The 26,833-nt window shown below is 36.5% G+C and overlaps 1 protein-coding gene across 1 annotated transcript in view; it reads right to left on the bottom strand.

The window, feature by feature from the left end:
- LOC123548711 (nibrin-like) overlaps nt 1–26,833 on the bottom strand; it is a 58,508-nt gene that overhangs the window by 16,892 nt on the left and 14,783 nt on the right. Inside the window, exons 3-13 of the mRNA XM_045336215.2 lie at nt 25,086–25,228; nt 22,481–22,640; nt 21,358–21,461; nt 18,948–19,065; nt 18,381–18,471; nt 11,978–12,062; nt 6,673–6,764; nt 5,681–5,759; nt 5,155–5,332; nt 4,567–4,649; nt 2,324–2,891 (exon numbers count right to left, since the gene is read on the bottom strand). Coding sequence (XP_045192150.2) covers nt 2,324–2,891; nt 4,567–4,649; nt 5,155–5,332; nt 5,681–5,759; nt 6,673–6,764; nt 11,978–12,062; nt 18,381–18,471; nt 18,948–19,065; nt 21,358–21,461; nt 22,481–22,640; nt 25,086–25,228 — 1,701 coding nt within the window. The remainder of the gene's footprint in view (nt 1–2,323; nt 2,892–4,566; nt 4,650–5,154; nt 5,333–5,680; nt 5,760–6,672; nt 6,765–11,977; nt 12,063–18,380; nt 18,472–18,947; nt 19,066–21,357; nt 21,462–22,480; nt 22,641–25,085; nt 25,229–26,833) is intronic.

The following is a 26,833-nucleotide window of genomic DNA, read 5'->3' as shown; positions in this document are numbered from 1 at the left end:
CCATAATACGTCCCATTTTTCAAACGGGCGTATAAAAACAGTTCTTCAGTGTATTAAGTTACTGAAATGAAATTAGCTGAAATGATGCCTCCCTGCTTTCTGTGAAAATCTGTTAAATGTTTTTCCATTATCATGATAAAGTGCAGATACTATTAGGGTTTAAACTGAATTATGAAGGCTTATTCTTCAATGAAGCGTTGTGAATTCCAAATATAAATGGCATCAGTAGAATTAAACAGAATACTGTTTTAGTCTGGTTACCAGAACTACAATGAGGATCAGTGATAGTAAATATGTACTTGACATTCTTTCCTGATTTTTTTTCAGAGCAAGGCCCCTGGTCTTCGGGCATTGCTGTAGGTATAGGAGGGCACCCAAGTGGAATCATTGATCCTCACATGAAAGAATTCTACATCAAAAGTGAGGAGCAGTGAGGGACAGGGGTCCGGAAATTTGCCAGTTTGTCGGTTTTCGACCGATTTTGGACTTTTCAGACCGATTTGTGAAGTGAAAAAACGAAAAAAATCGGTCCCGTAAAAATGGAGAAAAGTATAAATTTCGGTCTGAAATCTCAATACACGATCACCTGCCAAGCAGGAAATTGTTAGTAGCACCCTCAGATAATCAATAAACGTGTCAAACAGTCTGATTGTCACCTTGATAATCGGTCTGTAATAAGCATGTGACACAATCAGTGCTAGCGCGGCACATCCTTTAATGTTTGCAGACAGCCGACTGCAATGTATTAAACAATTTTGACTGGTTTTCTAATGTTTCTGACTGGATCCAAATGCTTTCGACGGGGATCCACTTCAGACTTCTTTTATTTAGAATCCGACGGATGGTTTATTTCAAAAGGCTATGATTAATCACGGGTAAAAAAACAAACGGTCACTGCATTTAATGAGACATCACACGGGTAACCGATATAAACAGTTTTTATAATTACTTGATTTTGTAAAAATTACATGATTCATTTGTTGGGCCTCTGGTTGAAACAAGTATAGAAAAGCGTCTTTGCAGCCCGACTGTACAAAAAAAAAAATAAAAAAAAAAATAATGGACTGGCAAACACGAATGATAAAGAAAACCGAAGTGGCACTGTTTATCAAATCGGTCTTTTAAAAAACATTTCAAAATGAAATTTTGTTTACACCAAAAGAGAACATGTAACTTTATAAAATGTAGTTGCTTACTGAAGTACAACGCCAGTGAAATGAAATATCCGTGGCCAACCTGCGTGACCTTTTGGTACTATACATGCGGGAAATTCGATCTCAGCGTTCACATAACGTACACATTCAGTCCCCGACAGAGTATTCTTAAAATACTGAGGATGTTTGGCAGAGAACATTTCACTTTGACGCATTGTATTTTATTAAATTCCGTCAAAGAATGAGGAAGCATTACAAAGTTTCTGCCGTGAATACGGTACCAAAGTCACGTGCGTTGGCCTTTAGACTAGTTAGGTACACGGTGTCAATGCCTTGGCAATTTTATCTCTGCAAGTATTTTCTCGGAAAAACATCGAAATTTAAACAAAGTAACGAACACTTATAACACTGAAAAACTATTTTCATTGTATGGTAACTCCTGGTGGCCGTAAATCATTCTTAATTAATGACATGCTTATTTCTTTACTCTATCACGTTTTACAAATATGGTATATTGGTAATGCGGTGGGTGGGGTAGCGCCGATGTCATGATTTTCGTTTCGGACCGATTGAGTTCTCAAAATTTCCGTAGCCCTGGTGAGGGACAAGTGATCTGAAGTCAGCAACCGTAAGGTTCCCAATAACATTTTTAACCATCATGGTTTACTACATGACTGAACAGTCTGAAAAAGTTCCAGAACAGTTCTCTAACATAATACTTTGACTAGCACATGGTCTGAGTATGCTGAATCAAGAAATATATGTATACAAAACAAGAGCTGTCCGTAAGACAGCCAATGCTGGACTACTCAAATTTTTGTCCCAGAAGCAGGAATATTACCCTAAATGTTGAAATATCTATACAGTTTCAATCCGGTATCTGCATTAGTTTTGGAGATGGTAACTTGCATGCAAAACTTTAACCAGGATTGTTTAAGTCCAAACGGGGGCATAATTTGTCAGAAATACATGTCAGAGTTAAGGGTCTTGATCCCATGAGGTTGGTAATTGACCTAGAAAAAGAAAAGATAAGTTTGAAAGATACATGCCTTGAAATGATAGCTATATGTACTTACATGCAAAACATTAACCAAGATGTGACGCCAGGGTAAGTACAATAGCTCAGACTATTCTTCAAATAGTTGAGCCAAAAACTAACAAATTTATACCTTTATTCTCCTTTCAGGCAGTGTATTTTGAGCATCTATAACTTCTGGTCTACTCTGAGTTGGACGAAGTGGTTCATTTTCAACTTTTACTTCTGTCTGACCTTTGTCATTTTTGGAGTCACAACCTTTCCTGTTTGGCTTGGAATTTATCTTTGGATTAGGTGATAATGGTTCTATTTTTACATCTTTCTTAGCAGGTGACCTTAACTTTGGAGCAGGTGACCTTGACCTTGGAGCTGGAGACTTTGATCTTGATCTACTTTTGTTTCTATGACCTTTGTTCTGTCTGCCTTCAGGAACAGGTGACTTCTTCCGATTATGTCCTGGTGATGTTTTTTGTTCATTGTGTTTCACGGATACATCTGTGTCTATTGTAGTGTAATCAATGTCGTCATCACTATCCCAAACAAATTCTGCATCTTCTGCTTTGGATGTGTTTGATTTATCGTCTTTTGTTTTTGGTGCACTTGATTGAATACCTGGGGATTTGGAGGGTGTTATTGGCTCAGCTTTCACTCTTTTGCTTATTACTTCAGTTATCTCCAATTCCTCATCTTCCATTCTATTCCTGAATCAGAAAAATAATGTCTTAAAATATCATAACTTTTTTCTGCTGTAAAACACTTTGCGAGAACTTACCTAATTGTTCCTTATATACCAAAGTTTCATCCCTCACCAGTGTTTGCAAAAAGATTGACAACTTTACCTCACCATAATTATATTATAATACATTTCAAGATTTCAGTTTTGCAGCATCATAAATTCTACATTTTGAAAATAAAAAAAGGACAGATCAGTGCAAGTTTACAAAACAAACCTTACAAACCTTAAAGTGTTTTACAGTATTAAGCAAAAAATGTTAGGCATTAATTAACTAACTAATTTCTTCAAATTATCAATGCTGTCTGCTTGAGAATTTGCTTATACCACTTAGCAAACAACATTTCAAAAACTGATTCATATTCTTTCTTCCAAAATTAAGGGTAATATGGCAACTTTCAAGTTTTTGATGGCGGAGAGAGGCCTCAGATAAACCTTCGTATTTTATTTTGGTAATTGTTGGGCACCTAGGTAGAACCACTGCCCTTCTGTAAGCCAACTTGATAGCTTTCCCACCGATGCATGGGTTCAAACCTACAGTGATGAGAGGCAACAACCTTATCACTTGGCCAGGAGGGCACATTAAGGTATCCAGTGCCATAAAATAGATAACATTTCGATGCTGTGTAACCCTGTGTCCTTTTAATATCATTTGAGAGAGTTGTGTCTGCTGAACAAGAATCAATAAATAAGATGACCGTAATAATAAGCATGAATGACTACTGTCATGTTTTGTGACTGCAAAATGATAAATCTTATACTTTAATAACTGGATTTCTGTTAAAGTACCATTGAAAACTATGTAAAAAAATATCCTCCAATATATTTTTGTCATGCAACTTAAATTTTCATTTTCAGTAGACAATTAACCTTTTAAATGATACCAAAATTATATGAGCTTACCAGGCATCCAAATTTAATACATTTTAATAGCACTGTAATATAGAACTTGCTTGTTTTAAGGAACGGATACAATAACTACTCTGTACTGTGAGAAACCTTACACATGTACATGCAGTTATAATGTACAAAAAAAATTTAGTGTCAGAACATTCCAAAATATTACTTGAATGATTTGTTTGTTTAATTTATGTTAAATATAAATTCTTAACAATACAGTAGAGCATTTAATTTCATGGATAAAAAATTAGGTGTTTTCTTTTCTGTTTGGAATTATTTTATGGTTTGACTAAACCTCACAAATATTAATGATTTCACTTGATCACATGTCTGACATCACGAGACAGATATAAAGCCGTAACAAAAAATTGGTAATAAACTAGAATAATAAAAGCTTTGACATCAACGTCATTTAAAGTGTAGGAGACGTTGGTCAAATTGACTTGTTTATAGCAGTTAAAGAAGGTAGAATTTTTTATGCTTTGGCAGGAAAAGCCTACATGTGCTAAAAAGAATATTACATTAATTTTTTGTGACTTTCCACATTGAATTTATTAAACTTATTGAATAAAACTGATAAAGTGCTTGTTCATAAATTCAATATGAAAAGACACTCAAGTAATATCCTCTATGTATTTCTGTAGTCTAATGGTGCACAGTCATAGTGTAACTTCTTCATTCTTGTGCACTGAGGTAAAACAGTTGTGTAACAAATGGAAAAAAGATTTTAGTATAATACTTACCTTTTCTTTGATGATCGTGTGTGTGTTGGTGTACTCTGATCATCTTTCATTTTAACCACAGGAACCACTGGAGACTTCTCACTCTGAAATATTGCACAATTAGCCTACCATTGAAGAAAAGGTTAATACTGTTAAATCTATTCATTTTGTTGCCATGCAATTTTGGGGGATTCCATCAGCTCTCTCATGGGAACATAAAATGTTCATTTCAAATTCTTAAGATAAAACAAAAAGGACTTTAAATTTTTTTGTTCACCTCCAAATCCTCAAAGGCCACATACTAACAAAGATCTTTTCATTTTCACACTGCTGAATCAGTTAACTTTGTTGTCAAGCAAAATAATTCTTCTGACAAAATAGGCTCTTCATAATGTATTCAATTTATTTTGTGGTCCAATATTTGGCATTTTGATTGAAATGTATATTTCATGGAGACATGAAACCATGGAGTTCAAAATAAAAGTTAATAAAGACATATTAAATGGACAACTGTCACTGGTTTCAATTTCGTTGGGACCTTACTTTGTATAATGAATCAACATTAAAATCAACTAAAGTGCCCCATTAATATTTATGATTTTGTAGTACTTGTGTAACTTGCGGCTTCTGGCTGGCCCTCTGAGTCTGTGTCCTAGAGGCGTGGTCTACCTGCATGGTTCTAGGGGTCTGTGTTCTTCCTGTATCATCACCAAACTTTGTCTCATCTATAACTGTCTGAGTATCCTTCTTTGTTCCTCTTCTCTGACTTCTAGAATCTTTCTGGGATCTAGGGAAATATAAGATGGTAAGTTTAACAAAGAAATAAATAAAATATTGCTCCCTTTAAAGAAAACAAGTTTGCTTTAGAAAGAACTAGGTACATGCCACATTTTCAGGGCCAAATAAGGTCTTTATTCACAGGTGGTAAGTACAAACCATTAAACAGGAACAAATTTGTTTACAGGTGGTCTTTAACACAGGTGTTCTTTTACACTGGTGGTCCTTAAGACAGGTGACCTTTAACAAAGATGGTCTTTAACAAAAATTGTCTTTTCAAAATGTGTTTTTAACACAGAAGTTTTTGAACTGAAGTGTGACTTTTGTTACTAACATTTCACAGAAAGCAATCAATTACCTGTCGTGAGTTTCTGTATCTGCTACAAATGGTTCAACTTGAGAAAGGCTCTGTGATGGTAGTCGAGATATATCAGCATCTAAAACACAGAAAATGGCTTTAATATAGTATTCAGACAGTTATGAATCAAGTATATGTCTAAAGATGTTATATCCAACCCAAAAGCAAAGCTTCTTTAGGATTTTGAAAATATTTTGGAGCCTTTTTACTGAAAATAAACATATTAAAAGGAACTTTTTGCTCTACCAGACCTATCTGTGGAATTCATACTGTGAAATGATTTAATTTTGAGTAGAGACTGACTGTAATGAGAGTTCTACCAATATTTTGATATTTGTACTGAAATGGGATTAAAATGTGCACCGGTAACAAGTAAAAGTATAAACATGTAGAGAGGTATTTAATTTGTAACTGTAATTTTCTATCACTGAAATCCTCTTGACACTTGCAAAATTATTGCTGAAATTGCGTTTCAAAGCCTTTTTTGATTCATAACTGTTATGAAACAATTAGGAGATGTCTCTATTTCATGGGTATGAAATTTCATGGTTCTGGCTAAAATGGCTATTTCAAGGAAATTTGAATAGTATTTACATGAACTTCACATTTTTGTCTTCAAAATGAATACAAGTATTGTTTGTTCTTATAGATTCAATTTCTCAGACTGGCACAACTGCAAAATCCTTGAAAATTAATCCCCTACAAATATTATTGATCTCAAAGTATATGCTCAAAAAATAATGCTCATTTATATTGCAGAATTTCGAATCTTGTTGAGTGTCAAATAACTTTACATAAAACATGCTCAATAACTGTATATCACTTCTATATATTTGCATAAATCCCCTTTAAAAAACAAGGATTTCGACCTTAATACAAGATCTCACTACCCCTAACAATTAGAAAGGACAGTGCTGGATATACACTGAAGACAAACTCTGGTAGAGTGAAATGGATTGTCTGTAGATGCCGGGGGCATAAATTTTTTTTACCTGAAATATAATCTGGGTTGCAATGTTTCTCTGTGGAACAATATAACACTGCAAAACCTATCTCAGCATCGGCTATCATGTGCTTGTTATGTCTGAAAATATGGAAAGATTCAATTTAAATTGACCACTATAATATAAATATAAATGTCTGTATCGTACTGTATTTGTGTATGTCTATGATTATTTATATCTGCTAGTATGATTCTTCAAGAAAAGAGTTAACTCATTTTAGTTTCTAGAGATATATGCAAATGTAGAAGATGCTGTAATTGGAGAAGCTTCCCTGGTTCTTTTACATGTAAAGGGAAACCACAATACAGGGGACCTTGATTTAAAGTCACACTGAAAGTCCGTATGTTAGTAGTAGATCATACTCATGAACTGTGGTTTCTAGTCCAACAGTTAACCACTGGACCACTATATCCACTTCTTGGACCAACGGCCGGTCTCAATAAACAGTTTTATAACCTCAGATCCTTAACAATCTGATTGGTTGATTTCAGCACAATCTTTAATCTCCAAAGCTATTTACTCAGTTGATAAACAAACAAATATGACTGATATTTTACATGATAGGTGATTTTGACACAAAAGAATTCATCAACAGTACATTAATATATACTATTAATCAGCTCTCAAGCTAGGTTCAACTTTTAGGGAGGTCATTCCTCCCTCAAGCTGATTTAGAGAGAAGTCTGGAGACTTTATGGAGAAGTGGGAAGACTTTGCATCAATATTTTTTTTTTACCTCAATGTTGTTAAGTGATTCGAAAGATAGCTATAATTTTCTTGTTTTTAGATAAAAAGCATTGATGTGACAATTCATTTTCTTAGTTACATTATTTCCAATGCACTGATTGTTGTTTCAATACCAAATTCTAAAAAAAAAGGTTTTTTGGTTTTTTTTAAATTCCGGCCAATGCTGTAAATCTTACCTGCCAATATATTTTTTTTGTGCTATATCTTGTATGAAGGCAGGGTGAAGGGATATATTATTAACACCGAGTCACCACTTTGGTGAACAGTATCTCACTCGAATAAAGATGAAAGTAAACTATGAAAACTAGAAATATATGTTCAAATCAATTCATTGATGAAAGTCATTTTTACATAGTGAATACTTTTAAAGAAGCTGCTTATGTCATTCTTTTACCATGGATACCAAATAATTGTGTAATTTGTGTATCAATGCCAATTAATTGCTTATTAATCAACAACTTGCACTCACACATGTTGACAATAAAATGCAAAGTGTCAAATCAGCAATCTAAATATCGCTTTAAGGTTAGATCTGAGTGAAGTTTGAAGCTCAAAAGTGACAATTTCACTCAAGTTTCCCACTTACAAGAGCCCTGTTACTGCAAGTATAATGAAAGCAGGGCTCTCGCGAGTGGGGGACTTGAGCAAAATAGGCGCACTAGAACTTCAAACTTCGCTCAACTCTAACCTCAAAGCGAAATGCAAGTCGCCCGACTTTCCTTGATTTCCGCACTCGCTAATTACTGCTACCCGGACTGTTGACAATTTGCACGGTGTCATAACGAGAGTCGAATACACAAACACACGCCGGTAGCATAATTTAAGCTCCGCCTTCTTCAGGTACTTGCGAGATTTTCCCGAGAAGTGTGAAAGCGAATCAAATCATACATGTGATAAGTTCAGAATCCCAAAACTGGAGGTTTGCCATTTTTCAGCTGGAGTTGGGGTCTCAAAACTGGAGGTTTTTTATCGACATAAATTAAGCGCGCGGACACGTAACTTAGAGGCAAAATCCAACATTTCTGGCCACACAATAATGTATATAAGTCTACACCAGAAGAAACAATCCTCATAACTCTTGATTTGAATTTTGACAGAGTTATGCCAATTTTTAACTTCATTTTTTTTTTCTAAGTTTTATATAATGTCTAATATCTCTGTTACATTCGAAGCTATTGACTACTATGCCCCTTTTACTGGCAAAGCTTTAATTCAGAGTCAATCAATGAGAAAAGTCGAGCATGCTATCTTACAGAAGCTCCCTCTTGTTCTAACTTTAACTTTTCTTAAAAGATTAAATTTTTGGAAACAAAGTCTCAATTTAGGTCTGAAATAAAGGTGAACATGCATTTACATTATTCTACTAGAGGACTAAAAAAAAACCGAAGCTCTAAATTGGTCTGAACACAACTCATAATAAATTATGTAAATTCCTTACCCCACCCACTTTTGTATTAAAATACTGATGATCTTGACATGAAAAATAGAAAACAGAAATGCATCAACATGTATTTACCCTTACCAAAATAATGTAGATTGATGTTATCAAATAAATGAGTGTGTGTTTTCATCCAATTTTCAATGAAATATGTCCGATTTAGTAGCAAATTAATTTGGTAAACATTGGAAGACAAGAGCCATGTCAGACATGGCTAATCCCCCCACCGGGCATATCATAATTGAAGGATGTGGTCCGCATCAGGGGTTTTAAGATGTGGAAGAAAGAATAAGTCAGTAGTGAGGTGGTTTACTGCTAAATTTTATTAATTTTCATGAAGAGTATAACTATGATGTTTTTCTATATGGCTACTGTAAAAAGAAGGAATGGAAAGCTAACCGGGAACAAGAGTGCCAGAATGTCACAATATATGCCCGTCAAAGCAAATTTCTTTACTCTAGCAGCTGTATTTGCAAATGGAATGTTAATTTTGTGGTTGTTTAGTAATCATTGTAAGTCTTTTGTTTTTTAAAGTCCACAAAAAAACTCCTTACTAGGTAGAGATACCTTATATATAATAAAATTAATAAAATACACCTAAAACTGGAGAGTAACATCTATGCTGTACCACAGAAAAGTGGTCTTGTTTTTTCCCTAGGGTCAATTATAAAAATGTTACAATATAAGTTATTTATACTAACAACTAAGGGAAGTTAATCTTTAAAAAAAAAAAAAAAAAAAAAAAAAAAAAAAAAAATTGCAAGTCCACACAAAAATCTTTATCAGGAAGAGACTGGTCAAAATACACCTCAAAATTGGATTTAGCATGTTTGTTGTACTACAGAAAAGTGGTCTCGATTTTTCCCTACGACTAGTAATGAAAAAGTTACAATAAAAGCTATTTAAAGTAACAACAAAGGGAAGTAATTCTAAAGAAGGGAACTGCGCATGACACTTCATCTCATGATGGTGTATAATTGTGCCAAGTTACATCAAAATCCCTCCATGCATGAAGAAGAAATGCTTCGGACAAAGTCAATCTTGTATCTGACCTTTGGCCTCTAAGTGTGACCTTGACTTTAGGCCTAGTGACCTGGATCTTGCGCATGACACTCCGTCTCGTGGTGGTAAACATTTGTGCCAAGTTATATCAAAATCCCTCAATACATGAAGAAGAAATGCTCCGGACAAGGTTTTTATTCTTGTATCCTTTGACCTCTAAGTGTGACCTTGACCTTAGACCTAGGGACCTAGTTCTTGCGTATGACACTCCGCATCGTGGTGGTAAACATTTGTGCCAAGATATATCAAAATCCCTCCATGCATGAAGAAGATATGCTCCGGACAAATTTCTTTAAGAAAATATGATAAAGGGGAATAACTCAAAAAATAGGCAAGGTAGAGTTATTGTTCTTGCACACTGCACTTCCTCCCAATGTGTTCTATCAGTGTATGAAGTTTGAAGAAAATCCCTCCAGTACTTTTGGGGTTATGCTCCGGACAAAATGTTTTAAGAAAATATGATAAAGGGGAATAACTCAAAAAATAGGCAAGGTAGAGTTATTGTTCTTGCACACTGCACTTCCTCCCAATGTGTTCTATCAGTGTATGAAGTTTGAAGAAAATCCCTCCAGTACTTTTGGAGTTATGCTCCGGACAAATTTTTTAAAGAAAATAAGATAAAGGGGAATAACTCAAAAAATAGGCAAGGTAGAGTTATTGTTCTTGCACACTGCACTTCCTCCCAATGTGTTCTATCAGTGTATGAAGTTTGAAGAAAATCCCTCAAGTACTTTTGGAGTTATGCTCCGGACAAATATCGTTGCGGACGCACGGACGGACGGACGGACGGACGGACGGACGGGACGCACGGACGGAGAGCATTTCTAATATCCCCTTCACCTTTGGTGGGGGGATAAAAATGGCGTTACTCCATAAGGGGAAATAACACTCCTGTTCTAAAAATAGTAATGGGTTGGTTTTTCCAATAATTATTTATGTGATTTTATTACCGAGTGGAATTCAGTTTGGAATTATTTCTTATGACTGGAGTTTTTTGCTTCAAATTGGTAAAAAATGAAGCTTAATTGGCATTGAGAATGGGCAGATATTCGGCCCCGTGAGACAGGTGGAAAAGGCCCTGCTTGTCTAATCCCTTATCAAAACAAACAATTAATAATTCCCGTTGTGAAAAACAACTCTTTCCTCCAGCTACATGTGTGTCAAACATGCATAATACACAACAGTCGGTGACACTTTGATTTACTGTGTAAACATGTTTGGCACTCCTCGGTAATTATCAACCCAGTCATAATACCGATTTTTTTTTTTTTTTGAAAAGCGGGAGAAATATGGTTTTGGTCGGGAGATGGGAGGCAAGGTGAAAAAATCGGGATTTTGACCCTCCCGCGCGGGAGATCACATGTATGATCAAATTATCCGATACACCAGAGTCGATTGTGTTCAGCCAATCAGCGCCGCGTTTACGTCTTTGACACTTCGCGTTAATTGTCAACATGTTCGAGTGAAAAAAAAACAACAATGTTTTATAAAGAAACTGCTGATTAACCATGCGATTAATTGGAATATGGTACACAATTATTTTTTATCTATGATAAAAGAACGACATGTAATGTATTAACTATGTTAAACTGACTTCCATCAATGAATTTATTTGAATATGTATTTCTAGTTTACACAGTTTACTTTCAGCTATTCCTCGGTGAGTGAATAATAAACACTTCATACAAGATATAACCAAAATTCGGCGGGTTACATACCGGTATATAGAATCAGCTTAAATTTTGAAATCGACTTTTTTCAGAATTTTGTAACGAAACAATAACCACTGTATGGAAAATGACCTACATATGTAACTAAGAAAATGAATGGTCACATCAATGTTTTATCAAGAAACAAGAAAATTACAGCCACCTTTCAAGTCACTCAACATCATTGCGGTAGGAAAAGTCTTCCCACTTCTCCCTAAAGTCTCCCCACTTCTCCCTAAATCAGCTTGAGGGAGAAGTGACTTCTCCCAAAAAATTGGACCTAGTTAGACCCCTGATGAAAGTATAAAGCAATATAATGTGGGCAATAAATACATACTTGTCTAAGAGCTTCTGTACATCAGAGACCCAACTATCAGATGACTGTGTCAACTCTGTGTCTGTACAGTTCATTACAACAGATTCTGTAAATGAAAAACTTCCTTTAATTAGCTAACAAAATACTTTTTTGTGTAAAATAAAAAGTTCAGGTGAAAACAATTATGATATTATACAATGGTTTCCAAGGATTTTTACTTTTGATTTAAATCTTTTGTAATGTAATCTAGCAAATGAAACAAAGGTGTGTGTAGGGGGTAGGGGGCAAATGAATTTTGAAGCAGTATCTTCTTACTTATAGATCTTTTATTTGCAACTATAGTTAAGTAGACCAAAGCCAGGAAAGTAAAATTTCTCAGCAGGATTTTTGCTCATAACCAGAAGCGTCAGAGGCAAAAAACCAATGGGTTATACATGACTTGCAACTTGGGTTATAACTAGAAATTGCTTTCGTAAAAAAGCACATGTCTCCCCCAATGCAAAGTCCTATAGGCAAGAAGTCAATAGGGGTCAGGAGCGAAAGTCAAAGAGACACTGATGGTTGGCTGCAATAGGGATCATCTACTTGGCATGTCCAGTCATCGCGCTAAATTTCAACACTATTGGCCTAGTGGTTCTCAAGTCACTGTTCAGGCTCCTGTGACCTTGACCTTTGATCAAGTGACCTCAAAATAAATAGGGGTCATCTACTCTGCATGTCCAATCATCCTATTAAGTTTCAACATTCTAGGGCAAGTGGTTCTCAAGTTCTTCTCCAGAAATAATTTTACATGACCAGGCCCCTGGGACCTTGACCTTTAATAGACTGACCCCAAAATCAATAGGAATCATTTACTCCGCATGTTCAATCATCCTATGAAGTTACAACATTCTGGGTCAAGTGGTTCTCGAGTTATTGATCGGAAATTGTTTTCCATGTTCAGGCTCCTGTGACCCTGACCTTTAACAGAGTGACCCCAAAATCGATAGGGTTCATCTACTCTGCATGTTCAATCATCCTATGAAGTTTCAACATTCTGGATCAAGAGGTTCTGAAGTTATTGATCGGAAATGGTTATCAATGTTCAGGCCCCTGTGACCTTGACCTTTGACGGAGTGACCCCAAAAACAATAGGAGTCATCTACTCTTCATGATCAATCATCCTATGAAGTTTCAACATTCTGGGTCAAGTGGTTCTCTAGTTATTGATCGGAAATGGTTTTCAATGTTCAGGCCCCTGTGACCTTGACCTTTGACGGAGTGACCCCAAAATCAATAGCGGTCATCTACTTTTCATGACCAATCATCCTATTAAGTTTCAACATTCTGGGTCAAGTGGTTCTCTAGTTATTGATCGGAAATGGTTTTCAATGTTCAGGCCCCTGTGACCTTGACCTTTGACGGAGTGACCCCAAAAACGTTAGGGGTCATCTACTCCAGCAGCCCTACAATCCTATGAAGTTTAAAGGTTCTAGGTCAAATGGTTCTCCAGTTATTGCTCGGAAATGAAGAGTGACGTACGGACGGACGGACGGACAGGGCAAAAACCTTTGACGGAGTGACCCCAAAAACATTAGGGGTCGTCTACTCCAGCAGCCCTACAATCCTATGAAGTTTGAAGGTTCTAGGTCAAATGGTTCTCCAGTTATTGCTCGAAAATGAAGTGTGACGTACGGACGGACGGGCAGACAGACGGACGGACAGGGCAAAAACAATATGACATCTTGCTGATGTACAAATACATGTATAACAAGAGCTGTCTCCATAGGATGACACATGCCCCCGATGGCACTTTGAATGAATAGTTATGGCCGATGTTAGAGTTTAGGACCTTTGACCTACGGACCTGGGTCTTGCGCGCGACATGTCGTCTTACTGTGGTACACATTCATGCCCAATAATTTTAAAATCCATGCATGAATGACAAAGATATGGACCGGACACGCCCATCAATGCACTATCATGAAATATGACCTTTAACGTCTAAGTGTGACCTTGACCTTTGAGCTACGGACCTGGGTCTTGCGCGCGACACGTCGTCTTACTGTGGTACACATTCATGCCAAGTTATTTGAAAATCCATCCATGGATGACAAAGATATAGACTGGACATGAATGCACTATCATGAAAAATGACCTTTAACATCTAAGTGTGACCTTGACCTTTGAGCTACGGACCTGGGTCTTGCGCGCGACATGTCGTCTTACTGTTGTACACATTCATGCCAAGTTATTTGAAAATCCATCCATTGATGACAAAGATATGGACCGGACACGAAAATTGCGGACAGACTGACAGACGGTTCAAAAACTATATGCCTCCCTTCGGGGGCATAAAAAGTCACGGATAAGACATAGCACAAAACTTGGATCATAATATCATACAGCAGTTATCAATATACATTAAAGCATTCTAAAGTTGTAAAATGATCTGCTTCTTCTTATGTAAAAAGGAGGAGTAAAACAGAAGCCTTTTCTTCCACAACAGGTACCAGGGGAGACAGTACACTGCGCTGTTTTGATTAGGAAGCCTCTTATGAAACTAGAGCTAACTAGAATGTGTCTCAAGGACACAGGGTGTGCCCCTCACCGGTACATTTGTCACAAATGAGGGGAAATAATTCAAATGTTTGCATTCTTAATTGGGTATAGCCTCTAAAAAATTATGAAAAGGATTCATTATTCTATACCATATACTTTTTGAGCTATGAGCATCATAAGCAAAAAATCCACTATTTTGGCTATTTCAAGGGCCATAACTCCATAATAAACACTAAGATTCTCAAGAAGAATGCCAAGTGTGCAAGGTCACATTATGATAAAGACTCAAGCAAGGTTTCATGAACTTACATTAAATACTTTTTGAGTTAGGCACATAATTAGGTTAAAATGTGCATTTTTTACTATTTCAGGGGCCATAACTTTAAAAATAGGGGGGCAGAGGCAGATAAAAAAATAGGAGGTGCACAAGTTCATATAATGATAAGGACTCACGCAAGTTTTCATCCATTTATATCATATACTTTTTGAGCTAGGTGCATCACAAGGTGAAAATGTGCATTTTTGACAATTTCAGGGGCCATAACTCTGAAAATAGGGGGTGGAGGCAGATAAAAAATAGGAGGTGCACAAGTTCATATCATGATAAAGACTCATGCAAGGTTTAATCAATTTATATGTAATACTTTTTGAGTTAGGCACGTCACAAGGTGAAAATGTGCATTTTTTACTATTTCAGGGGCCATAACTCTATATATAGGGGGCAGATCTAGATGAAAAATAGGAGGTGCGCAAGTTCATATCATGATAAAGACTCATGCAAAGTTTAATCAATTTATATTAAATACCTTTTGAGCTAGGCGCATCACAAGGTGAAAATGTGCATTTTTTACTATTTCAGGGGCCATAACTCTGGAAATAGGGGGCAGATCTAGATGAAAAATAAGAGGTGCGCAAGTTCATATCATGATTAAGACTCATACAAGGTTTCACGAATTTATATCAAATACTTTTTGAGCTAGGCGTGTCACAAGGTGAAAATGTGCATTTTTGACCATTTCAGGGGCCATAACTCTAAAAATAGGGGGCAGAGCCAGACAAAAAATAGGAGGTGCACAAGTTCATATCATGATGAAGACTCATACAAGGTTTCACGAATTTATATCAAATACTTTTTGAGCTAGGAGTGTCACAAGGTGAAAATGTGCATTTTTGACTATTTCAGGGGCCATAACTCTAACAAGAGATCACAGAGTGATCTTGGCGCCCACCAATGTGCCATTTTTGAGTGTTCCAAATTTCAAGACTTACTGACTAGCTCAAGGTCAAATTTCATTTCCATACACAACACTGTGCATGTGGTCCAAATTCGAAAGCTTTAGCTTGAGAAATGTGAAAGTAGGTCACTAGGTCAATGTCAAGGTCAAACTTTGTTTCGGTATACAATCCTATGCATGTGGTCTAAATTTGAAGCCTGTAGCTACAGAAATGTGAAAGTAGGTCACTAGGTCAATCTTAAGGTCAAAGTTCATTTCGGTACACAAAACTATGCAAGTGGTCCAAATCTGAAGGCTGTAGCTTGAGAAATGTAAAAGTAGGTCACTAGGTCAAAATCAAGATCAAATTCTATTTCGGAATCCAAAACTATACATGTGGTCTAAATTTGAAGCCTGTACCTTCAAAAATGTGAAAATAGGTCACTAGGTCAATGTAAAGGTCAAAGTTCATTTCGGTACACAAAACTATGCATGTGGTCCAAATTTGAAGGCTATAGCTTGAGAAATGTAAAAGTAGGTCACTAGGTCAAAATCAAGGTCAAATTTTATTTCAGAATACAAAACTATGCATGTGGTCCTAATTTGAAGCCTGTACCTTAAAAATGTGAAAGTAGGTCACTAGGTCAATGTAAAGGTCAAAGTTCATTTCGGTACACAAAACTATGCATGAGGTCCAAATTTGAAGGCTGTAGCTTGAGAAATGTAAAAGTAGGTCACTAGGTCAAAATCAAGGTCAAATTTTATTTTGGAATACAAAACTATGCATGTGGTCAAAATTTGAAGCCTGTACCTTCAAAAATGTGAAAGTAGGTCACTAGGTCAATGTGAAGGTCAAAGTTTTTTTCGGTACATAAAACTATGCATGTGGTCCAAATTTGAAGGCTGTAGCTTGAGAAATGTGAAAGTAGGTCATTAGGTCAAAATCAATGTCAAATTTCATTTTGAAACACGGAACTATGCATATGGTCCAAATTTGACGCCTGTACCTTCAAAAATGTGAAAGTAGGTCACTAGGTCAAAATCAAGGTCAAAGTTTTTTCCACTGCACAAAACTATGCATGTGGTCCAAATTTGAAGGCTGTAGCTACAGAAATGTGAAAGTAGGTCACTAGGTCAAAATCAAGGTCAACTCATGTCAAGGTTCATCTTGCCACGCAAAAATATACATGTGGTCCAAATTTGAAGGCTGTAGCTACAGAAATGTGAAAGTAGGTCACGAGGTCAAAATCAAGGTCAACTCATGGCAAGGTTCATCTTGCCACTCAAAAATATACATGTGGTCCAAATTTGAATGTTGTACTTATTGACAAGAACAAATTTCAAAGCTTTTCCCTATATAAGTCTATATGAACCATGTGACCACCGGGGCGGGGCAATTTTTGACCCTAGGGGGATAATTTGAACAAACTTGGTAGAGAACCACTAGATGATGCTACATTACAAGTATCAAAGCCCTAGGCTTTGTGGTTTAAACAAGAAGATTTTCAAAGTTTTTCCCTATATAAGTCTATGTTAAACCATATGACCCCCAGGGCGGGGCCATATTTGACCCTAGGGGTATAATTTGAACAATCTTAGTTGAAGACACTAGATGATGTCACATACAAAATATCAAAGCCCTAGGCCCTGTGGTTTTGGACAAGAGGTTATTCAAAGTTTTTCCCTATATAAGTCTATATAAACCATGTGACCCCCAGGGCGGGGCCATATTTGACCCTAGAGAAATAATTTGAATCATCTTTGTAGAGGACCACTAGATGATGCTTCAAACCAAATATCAAAGCCCTAGGCTCTGTGGTTTTGGACAAGAAGGTTTTCACAGCTTTTCCCTATATAAATCTATGTAAAATATAGAAATAAACAAAGGGCCATAACTCACTTATAAATTGTTGAACCAGTCTGATTTTCAGGGGGACACAACTAGGGTATCAATACATCATTCTGACAAAGTTTGGTCAAAATCCCCCCAGTAGTTTCTGAGGAGATGCGATAACGAGAAATTGTTAACGGACGGACGGACGGACGGAATGACGGACCACGGACGCAGAGTGATTTTAATAGCCCACCATCTGATGATGGTGGGCTAAAAATAGGGGGCAGAGCCAGCCGAAAAATAGGATGTGCGCAAGTTCATATCATGATAAGGACTCACGCAAGGTTTCATCAATTTATATCAAATACTTTTTGAGCTAGGCGCGTCATGAACTTCAGACGGACGCACGGACAAGAGCAAATCTATATGCCCCCACCACTCATGCGGGGGGGGGGGGGGGGGGGGGGGGGGCGGGGCACAAAAATACCCTCAATGTGGATGATGATGTTGGTCAGAAACTTGTGTCAAATCCATTTAGTAATAACAAAAATAGACAGAAACGGTGAAGAATAGCTCTATTTTTTTGGTAAAACCTCAAGCAATGGATGTCTTTGTTTATAACACACGACTACAAAACAGAATTAAGTACAGCAACTAAGGACAGCAACTAACAATGTTTTATATTTTCTTATAATATCTGTTATATTTAGTTCTAAAATACAGCTGTACTCCTTATTTGGATTATTTCTGTTGTTTACTAGCCGAACAGAATTCAGTATTGTACTTAATACTGTTAAGAAACGTGACACATTTATCATTCAAAATACACACATACTTGTTTTCAAAATATTTTTGTCGATTTTCCCCTTGTCCAGCAACAATGGCATTCCTCCAGCAAGTTCTATCGCAACATTCATTTTCTTCAACTATATTCAACATAAAAAGCATCAAATATTTATCTTGGAATATGTCAAAATCAAGTTAAACCAACATCAGAAAATTAAGAAATTATATACAGAAACTTGAAATGCTTCCAGTGCAAAAGGGTGCCCCTATAAATAACGTTTTTTCCATAATGTTTTTTTACAGAACAACAACACTGTCGCTAATTCTTTGTCCAATTCTTTCCTGTGAGGAAACCATCCAGCTGGTGATCAAGCTGACCTGCCAGGCCTAAATTAATGCCTCTAGGGGAAGCAAGGGCCTACACCCACAAAGTGGAAAAGTTCTAATATGACCTTAGCTGTAGGTGTAATTATATAAATTCTTAACCCAACCAACAATCCTTTTGTTACAGGACTTTAGAGGGGCGTGGGGGTCTCAAGAATACCAGTACAAACACAGTTTATCTTAACTAAGAAAATGTGATCAACCTCAGATTATCTACTGCAGTGATACCCACCTGTTTTGGACTCAAGAAGTAGAAAGTCATGCCTTCAAACAATGTCTTCCTCCGACTGTCTGGGTTAAATGAAACTTCACTTCCATCTAACTGAGTCTCTGCTAATTCAGGCGTAAATCTGTAAATAATTAAACTAGAAAATGCTTTTGTAAAAAAGCGCATGTCTCCCCCAATGCAAAGTCCTATAGGCACAAAGTCAATAGGGGTCAGGAGCGAAAGTGAAAGAGACACTGATGGTTGGCTGCAATAGGGATCATCTACTTGGCATGTCCAGTCATCCTGCTAAATTTCAACACTAGTGGCCTAGTGGTTCTCAAGCCACTGTTCAGGCTCCTGTGACCTTGACCTTTGATCAAGTGACCACAAAATAAATAGGGGTCATCTACTCTGCATGTCCAATCATCCTATTAAGTTTCAACATTGTAGGTCAAGTGGTTCTTAAGTTATTTCCAAAAAATGATTTTACATGAACAGGCCACTGTGACCTTGACCTTTATTAGACTGACTCCAAAATCAATAGAGGTCATCTACTCTGCATGTTCAATCATCCTATGAAGTTTCAACATTCTGGGTCAAGTGGTTCTCAAGTTATTGATCGGAACTGGTTATCAATGTTCAGGCCCCTGTGACCTTGACCTTTAACGGAGTGACCCCAAAAACAATAAGGGTCATTTACTCTGCATGAACAATCATCCTATGAAGTTTCAACATTCTGGGTCAAGAGGTTCTCAAGTTATTGATTGGAAATGGTTTTCCATGTTCAGGCCCCTGTGGCCTTGACCTTTAACAGAGTGATCCTAAAATCGTTGGGGTTCATCTACTCTGCATGACCAATAATCCTACAAAGTTTCATCATTCTGGGTCAAGTGGTTCTCAAGTTACTGACCGGAAATGGTTTTCAATGTTCGGGCCCCTGTGACCTTGACCTTTCACAGAGTGACCCCAAAATCGTTAGGGGTCATCTACTCTTTATGATCAATCATCCTATTAAGTTTCAACATTCTGGGTCAAGTGGTTCTCAAGTTACTGACCGGAAATGGTTTTCAATGTTCAGGCCCCTGTGACCTTGACCTTTAATGGAGTGACCCCAAAATCAATAGGGGTCATCTACTTTGCATGTATAATCATCCTATGAAGTTTCAACATTCTGGGTCAAGTGGTTCTCTAGTTATTGATCAGAAATGGTTTTCAATGTTCAGGCCCCTGTGACCTTGACCTTTGACGGAGTGACCCCAAAAACAATAGGGGTCGTCTACTCTTTATGACCAATCATCCTATGAAGTTTCAACATTCTGGGTCAGGTGGTTCTCTAGTTATTGATTGAAAATGGTTTTCAATGTTCAGGCCCCTGTGACCTTGACCTTTGACGGAGTGACCCAAAAATCAATAGGGGTCATCTACTCTTCATGACCAATCATCCTATGAAGTTTCAACATTCTGGGTCAAGTGGTTCTCTAGTTATTGATCGGAAATGGTTTTCAATTTTCAGGCCCCTGTGACCTTGACCTTTGATGGAGTGACCCCAAAAACAATAGGGGTCGTCTACTCCAGCAGCCCTACAACCCTATGAAGTTTGAAGGTTCTAGGTCAAATGGTTCTCCAGTTATTGCTCGGAAATGAAGTGTGACGTACGGACGGACGGACGGACGGAAGGACGGACGGACGGACGGACAGGGCAAAAACAATATGTCTCCTGGGGGAGACATAATAATTAAGTAATTTTACTTAGGCCTAATTACTGTCTAACCTGTAATAAAGACCATCACTGAATAACCAGCACAACTACATACCAAGCCAGGAAAAGTTGGTTGGTTGGGGGTTTGTGGGGGAGGGAACATTACAACATAGAATATAAATTTAATGAAATTTATCACTGTTGTAAATGAACACATCCTCTATCATATGGTACAAGAGAAATTTGCTAATGATTAAAGACATCAGCAAGTTTCAACCTGATTTTGTGATTTTTCATGGACACCGAAACATCAGTCTAGGGGATTAACAAAATGCTTTCCTCAGTTTGAAGTATTCCAACCACAAACGTTTATCTGAGGCATGATTTTTTCTGTATGTCAGATAAAGGATTTAGGCCAAATTCTCAAGATAAATGAAGTTATGCCAGAACTTCCATTGCAGAGCTACCCAAACTGTAGTATCTTTTCGTTCTTTTAGTTCCCATTTTCCCCTATCAACCTCTGCTGCATTTTTCAAGGATTATGAAATTCTCTTGTAGAGTACATCCAAACAGAAATATACCTTTTTTGTCTAAGGTATGGTAAGAAGTTCTTTTCATTTTTTTTTTCATGTTTAAAGTGGTGTCCAAAGTGAAGTCACTGATCAAACAGAAGTCTGTAATTAAATGTAGGTCTAGAATGCTAATGAATACCACGACTTTTCCTAAGAATCTTACTTGCTAGGGTCCGGTTTTTCTCCTGAACCTTGCAGATGTTTTTTGAATGCTTCTAAATACTGTGGTGTCACTATGAACTTCTGTGATACCAATGCACTGATAACCTACAAAATGTTGAATGTTTTAAAATGAATTCATATAAAGCAGCAACAATGAAAGGACTACTGTAAAAGCAGAAATTTTCACAAGGGTTTATATTTGCAAGGACCTACATCTCACGAAAATTAATCCTCACATAATATTCACCATAAGTATAATTCAAATTCAAGTAGGATACCATTTTATAATTTCGCAAATACATTTGTATTAAACCTCGTGAACATACTCAAAAAATCAAATTTGCAAATTTTGACCAAGCAAAAATATGTGTTTTTACAGTATTACTTGAAGTGGAAGTATGTGCATTTTTCAAGTAAAAATCCAGCTGAAGTAGATGTAAGTTTAAAAAGGGTGGCAGTTATTATAGCTTTTAATCCGATAAACCAAACTATTCATGTTAACAATTCGAAATAATAAGTTTCCAAATATGACTTTTCTTATTTTGACTGGTAAAAGCCAAACTGCATGCAGAAGTTGCTTCCCTTCAACTTCCATAGAAGATTGAAGGAAAGAACTATTATTTTATTTCTCCCAATTTCTTTTTTTTGAAACCAGCTTACATACAAAGACAAGAGTTATGAAACTTGCCATGTGAGGTCATCCCAAGATGCCACAGATTCCTGGAGAATCTGAAAACATTTGGTCTAGAAATTCCTGAGAAACATGCTTACATGCAAAACTGTCACAAAATTTCTGTGTTAAAAAAGGGCATAATTTTAGTTATGCAAGTTGTTCTGGGAAGTCATCTCATGACGCCAAAGACAAGCGTGCAGTTTGACCTGGTAGTTTCAGAGAAACATGCCTACATGCAAAACTTTCACCTGAAATTTTAAGTTAAAAAGGGGATAAATTTCAGTTTCTCAGAAACCTGCTTACATGCAAAACTTTTATCTTTGGTGACACAGACTTGGACACCGACAAAAGGATGATTACAAAAGCTCTACTATTTGAAAAATTTCAAATTGTCAAGCTGAAAAGAAGATAATTTCCTTCAAGGGAAAACAGACAAGTTTATATATCATACCTTGATAGTGACACTGATTTTACTCATGACAAGCAAGGAGCAGTCTTTCTGCCATTCACTGATCATGTGACCACCTAGAGTACACATGTACTGCCTCACTGTCTTCTTGACTGCAGCATCAAGGCATGATGCTGTTAGTACTAAAGGTTCATACACCACCCTGAAATGTAAACAAGAGGGCCATGAAGGCCCTGTATAGCTCACCTGACCTATTGACCTAAAGATCATCAAGATAGTTTCATTAAGATATGGTCATAAAAGTGTTAACTAGCTTTTCCTTTGATTTGACCCGGTGACCTAGATTTTGACCCCACATGACCCAGATTCGAACCTGACCTAAAAATCATCAAGATTAACATTCTGACTAAGATTCATGTAGATGCAGTCATAAATGTGGCCTCTAGAGTGTTAACAAGCTTTTCCTTTGATTTGACCTGGTAACCTAGTTTTTGATCCCACCTGACCCAGATTTGAACTTGACATATAGTTCATCAAGATTAACATTCTGACCAAGTTTCATTAAGATATGGTCATAAATGTGGCCTCTACAGTGTTAACTGGCTTTTCCTTTGATTTGACCTGGTGACCTAGATTTTGACCCTATATAACCCAGATTCAAACTGGACTTTGAGATCATCATGATTAACATTCTGACCAAGTTTCATGAAGATACAGTCATAAATGTGGCCTCTACAGTGTTAGCAGCATTTTCCTTTGATTTGACCTGGTGACCTAGTTTTTGACCCAAGATGACCCAATATCAGTCACGTCCAAGATTTTAGTGAGGGTAACTTTCTGACCAAGTTTCATTTAGATTGGGCCAAAATTGTGACCCAGGGCTCCAGATAATTTTTTTGGCCAATGAGTATCTACTCAACATATTTTTTGTGAATGAGTAAAATGGTAAAATCTGAAATTGACTAGAAGTAATTTTACTCCTGAAAATTTATAAATGTGAAAAAAACCAGAAATCAGTTTTATAACATATTTATTGGGTGTAACACCCAGGCATTTGTTTGCAGTTTAGTTTCAATTTATCATTTAAGTTTTTGCTTCTTTTTTTCCCCTTGGCTTGCTTTGGCTTCACACTCGCTACCTAATAAAATAGAATATTCAATATACCTTGAGCTATGTTTTGGGGATCAATTTTGTTGGTTTAAAGAATGCGTGGAGTGTTTGTTCACATATACATTCTCAGAAAGAGACATTTTTGTTTATTCCGCACCAGAAGTTGATATTTTAAATCGACACCACTTTAAAAAACACTACCACACCATCAATATTAATTCCCAACTATTTGATATACGCAGACATTGAGTGTAAAAAAAATAGTTTAACCTAGGTTTATACAGTACCATTCAATGCGTGTGTATGTTCAATGTGGAGAATTAATGCCAACTGTGCTCTGTTACATAAAGCATCCGGACCATTCAGATTTTGTTTACGCCAGTAAATAGTCATTGCGTGCGTTTCTGTTATTTCATATACGTTTTTATACGCTTAAAAATTATCAGACATGCGTATATGCATTATTTCAAAGTGTAATTTACGCTAATATGCATCTTATCTGGAGCCCTGGTGACCTCTAGAGTGTAACAAGCTTTTCCTTTGATTTGACTTGGTGACCTAGTTTTTGACCCTAGATGATCCAATATCGAAATCATCCAAGATTTTATTGAGGGTAACATCCTGACCAAGTTTCATTAAGATTGGGCCAAAATTGTGACCTCTAGAGTGTTAACAAGCTTTTCCTTTGATTTGACCTGGTGACCTAGATTTTGACCCCAGATGACCCAATATCGAACTGGTCCAAGACTTTATTGAGGGTAACATTCTGATCAAGTTTCATTAAGATTGGGCCAAAAATGTGACCTCTAGAGTGTTACAAGCTTTTCCTTTGATTTGACCTGGTGACCTAGTTTTTGAACCCTGATGACCCAATATTAAACTCATCCAAGATTTTATTGAGGGTAACATTCTGACCAAGTTTCATTAAGATTAGGCCAAAATTGTGACCTCTAGAGTTTTAACAGTCAAATTGTTGACGACGGATGGACGATGGACGACTGACGACGGACACAGGGCAATCACAAAAGCTCAACTTGAGCACTTTGTGCTCAGGTGAGCTAAAAACACCTGGCATACAGTTATACACTGTCACATGTACTGTCTTAATGCTTTCTTGACAGAAACATAAATTACTGATAGAACTATTATAAATGAAATGTGCAACACCCGTCAAGTCCCCCAGCACTGGATTAAGTGGAATTGTATTACATACATACTGAATGGACTCCATGATCCTAGTGGACCAGAAAATATAACAACACTGAATCCACAAACTTGATAGCACATTTAATCAATTACACTTGCAAGCTTATATATTATATGCTCAATTTTCAACAAACAAATTCAATAACAATTGTCTCAAAACAAAACAGATAAAGTCATTATTTGACAAGCTCCGATTTCAAACCTAATGATAAAATAAATGGAATTCTTTTAACATATATTTTGACTTGATTTTTTTGCTGGAAATCACCTTTAACCCCATGAAAAGTAGTTCCCCCACAGGTAATAAAGATTTCACAATATTCAAACTTACATGAATGCTGATTTCTGAGATCCAAAATGAACAGAGTCACCATCTTTTAGTATCCTTTCACCTTCCACACGCTCTCCATTCACCCATGTTCCAAACTTGGATATATCTTTCAGTTTTAGAATTGGCAACCTAGTTATATTTGTCTGAAAACAAAAAATTTCAAAATTAAAATAAAGTTTACAATTATTTTTTCTGCTTATTTCTGTACAAGTAACTGACAACTTCTCCTCATGACTCGGAGATGGAAGAAAAATAACTTTATTAGACAAACATCTTCTGCAAAATAATCATAGAAAACATGCACTACACCCGTGATCATTTATTTATTTGTTGGATTTAACGTCGCACCGACACATGATAGGTCATATGGCGACTTTCCAGCTTTAATGGTGGAGGAAGACCCCAGGTGCCCCTCCGTGCATTGTAATTAATTTCATCACGAGCAGGCACCTGGGTAGGACCACCGACCTTCCATAAACACCCGTGATCAAACTGGCAACCTCTCCATTCATTGCCTATGCTAACCTACTGAGGTAACGTCATGACAGACAACATTAACATTAAACAAAAGATAAAATACAATAACAGAATACTCTATAGGCCTACTTTATTGCACTGCTAATCATTTCAAAAGGTGTTTACTGCAAATATATCAATTCAAATGTTGTAAATCCTGTTCAAGCAACAGCTGATGACATGTTTCATGTTTAGTATATTCTGTATTGAACAAAAAGACCCCTTACACAGAGAACATCAGATGCAAATGCTATATAACAATCCTCTAACGTTTTATGACTCTAGGCCAAGTTCATTTTGAGATTCATAGAACACAAACACTTTTTAACTAACTAAGTCAAGGGCCATAACTCTGGTCTTGCAAAGTGAAATCCAAAAAGAACTCAGATGCACAAGTTCACATGCTCAATAATATTCCTATACTGTCATGCTTTCATGATTCTAAGAGAAATATTTTTAAGATATATGCAACACAAACTTTTAAGCACTTCTACAATTTATCACATATTTTTGCAACTTCACATAATTATAGTCATATAGCAAGTACCACAGCAAGATTTAAAGCAACAAAACTGCTTTTTTCTGTTTCCATTGATTTAGTAAAATAGAATATATAAATCATGAATCTATTTCTTAGAAAATACATGATTACCCCTTTAAAGGTATATACAAGTATTACAGTCCTGGAACACATCCATGGTATATATTTTCTAACACTTTATGTATTGAAGGGAAACAGAAATATGTCATTTTTTTTACCTACATAAATGGCTTGCATTGTACAAGTAAATATGAACAGGCAGAAAACATATTGTATTGTACCTTTTGTATTGTGTGCTGCCGAACTACTTTCATTTATTATGCATGACCTGACACAGTTCTATGAATAGCGAAGTTCTATTTTAACATCGGCAAACATTGAACATTGAAAATTTCATTCGATAACAAAAACAAGAGTTGTCCGTAAGACAGCGAATCAGCCAATGCTCGACTATTCGAATTATTGTCCCAGAAGCAGGAAAATATTACCTTAAATGTTAAAATATCTATAGAGTTTCAATCCAGTATCTGCATTAGTTTTTGGAGATAGTAACTTGCATGCAAAACTTTAACCAGAAGCTTTGAGTTCAAAAGGGGACATAATTTGACCAAAATGCATGTCAGAGTTATGGGACTTGATGCATTCAACTAGTTTTATAACCCCAAAGACACATGTGAAGTTTCAATTTAAT

The sequence above is a fragment of the Mercenaria mercenaria genome, chromosome 6 (genome assembly GCF_021730395.1).
Source record: "Mercenaria mercenaria strain notata chromosome 6, MADL_Memer_1, whole genome shotgun sequence".
Classification (NCBI taxonomy): Eukaryota; Metazoa; Mollusca; class Bivalvia; order Venerida; family Veneridae; genus Mercenaria; species Mercenaria mercenaria.
Note: the sequence above shows the minus strand (reverse complement) of the source record. Positions and strands in the feature narration are given on the sequence as shown.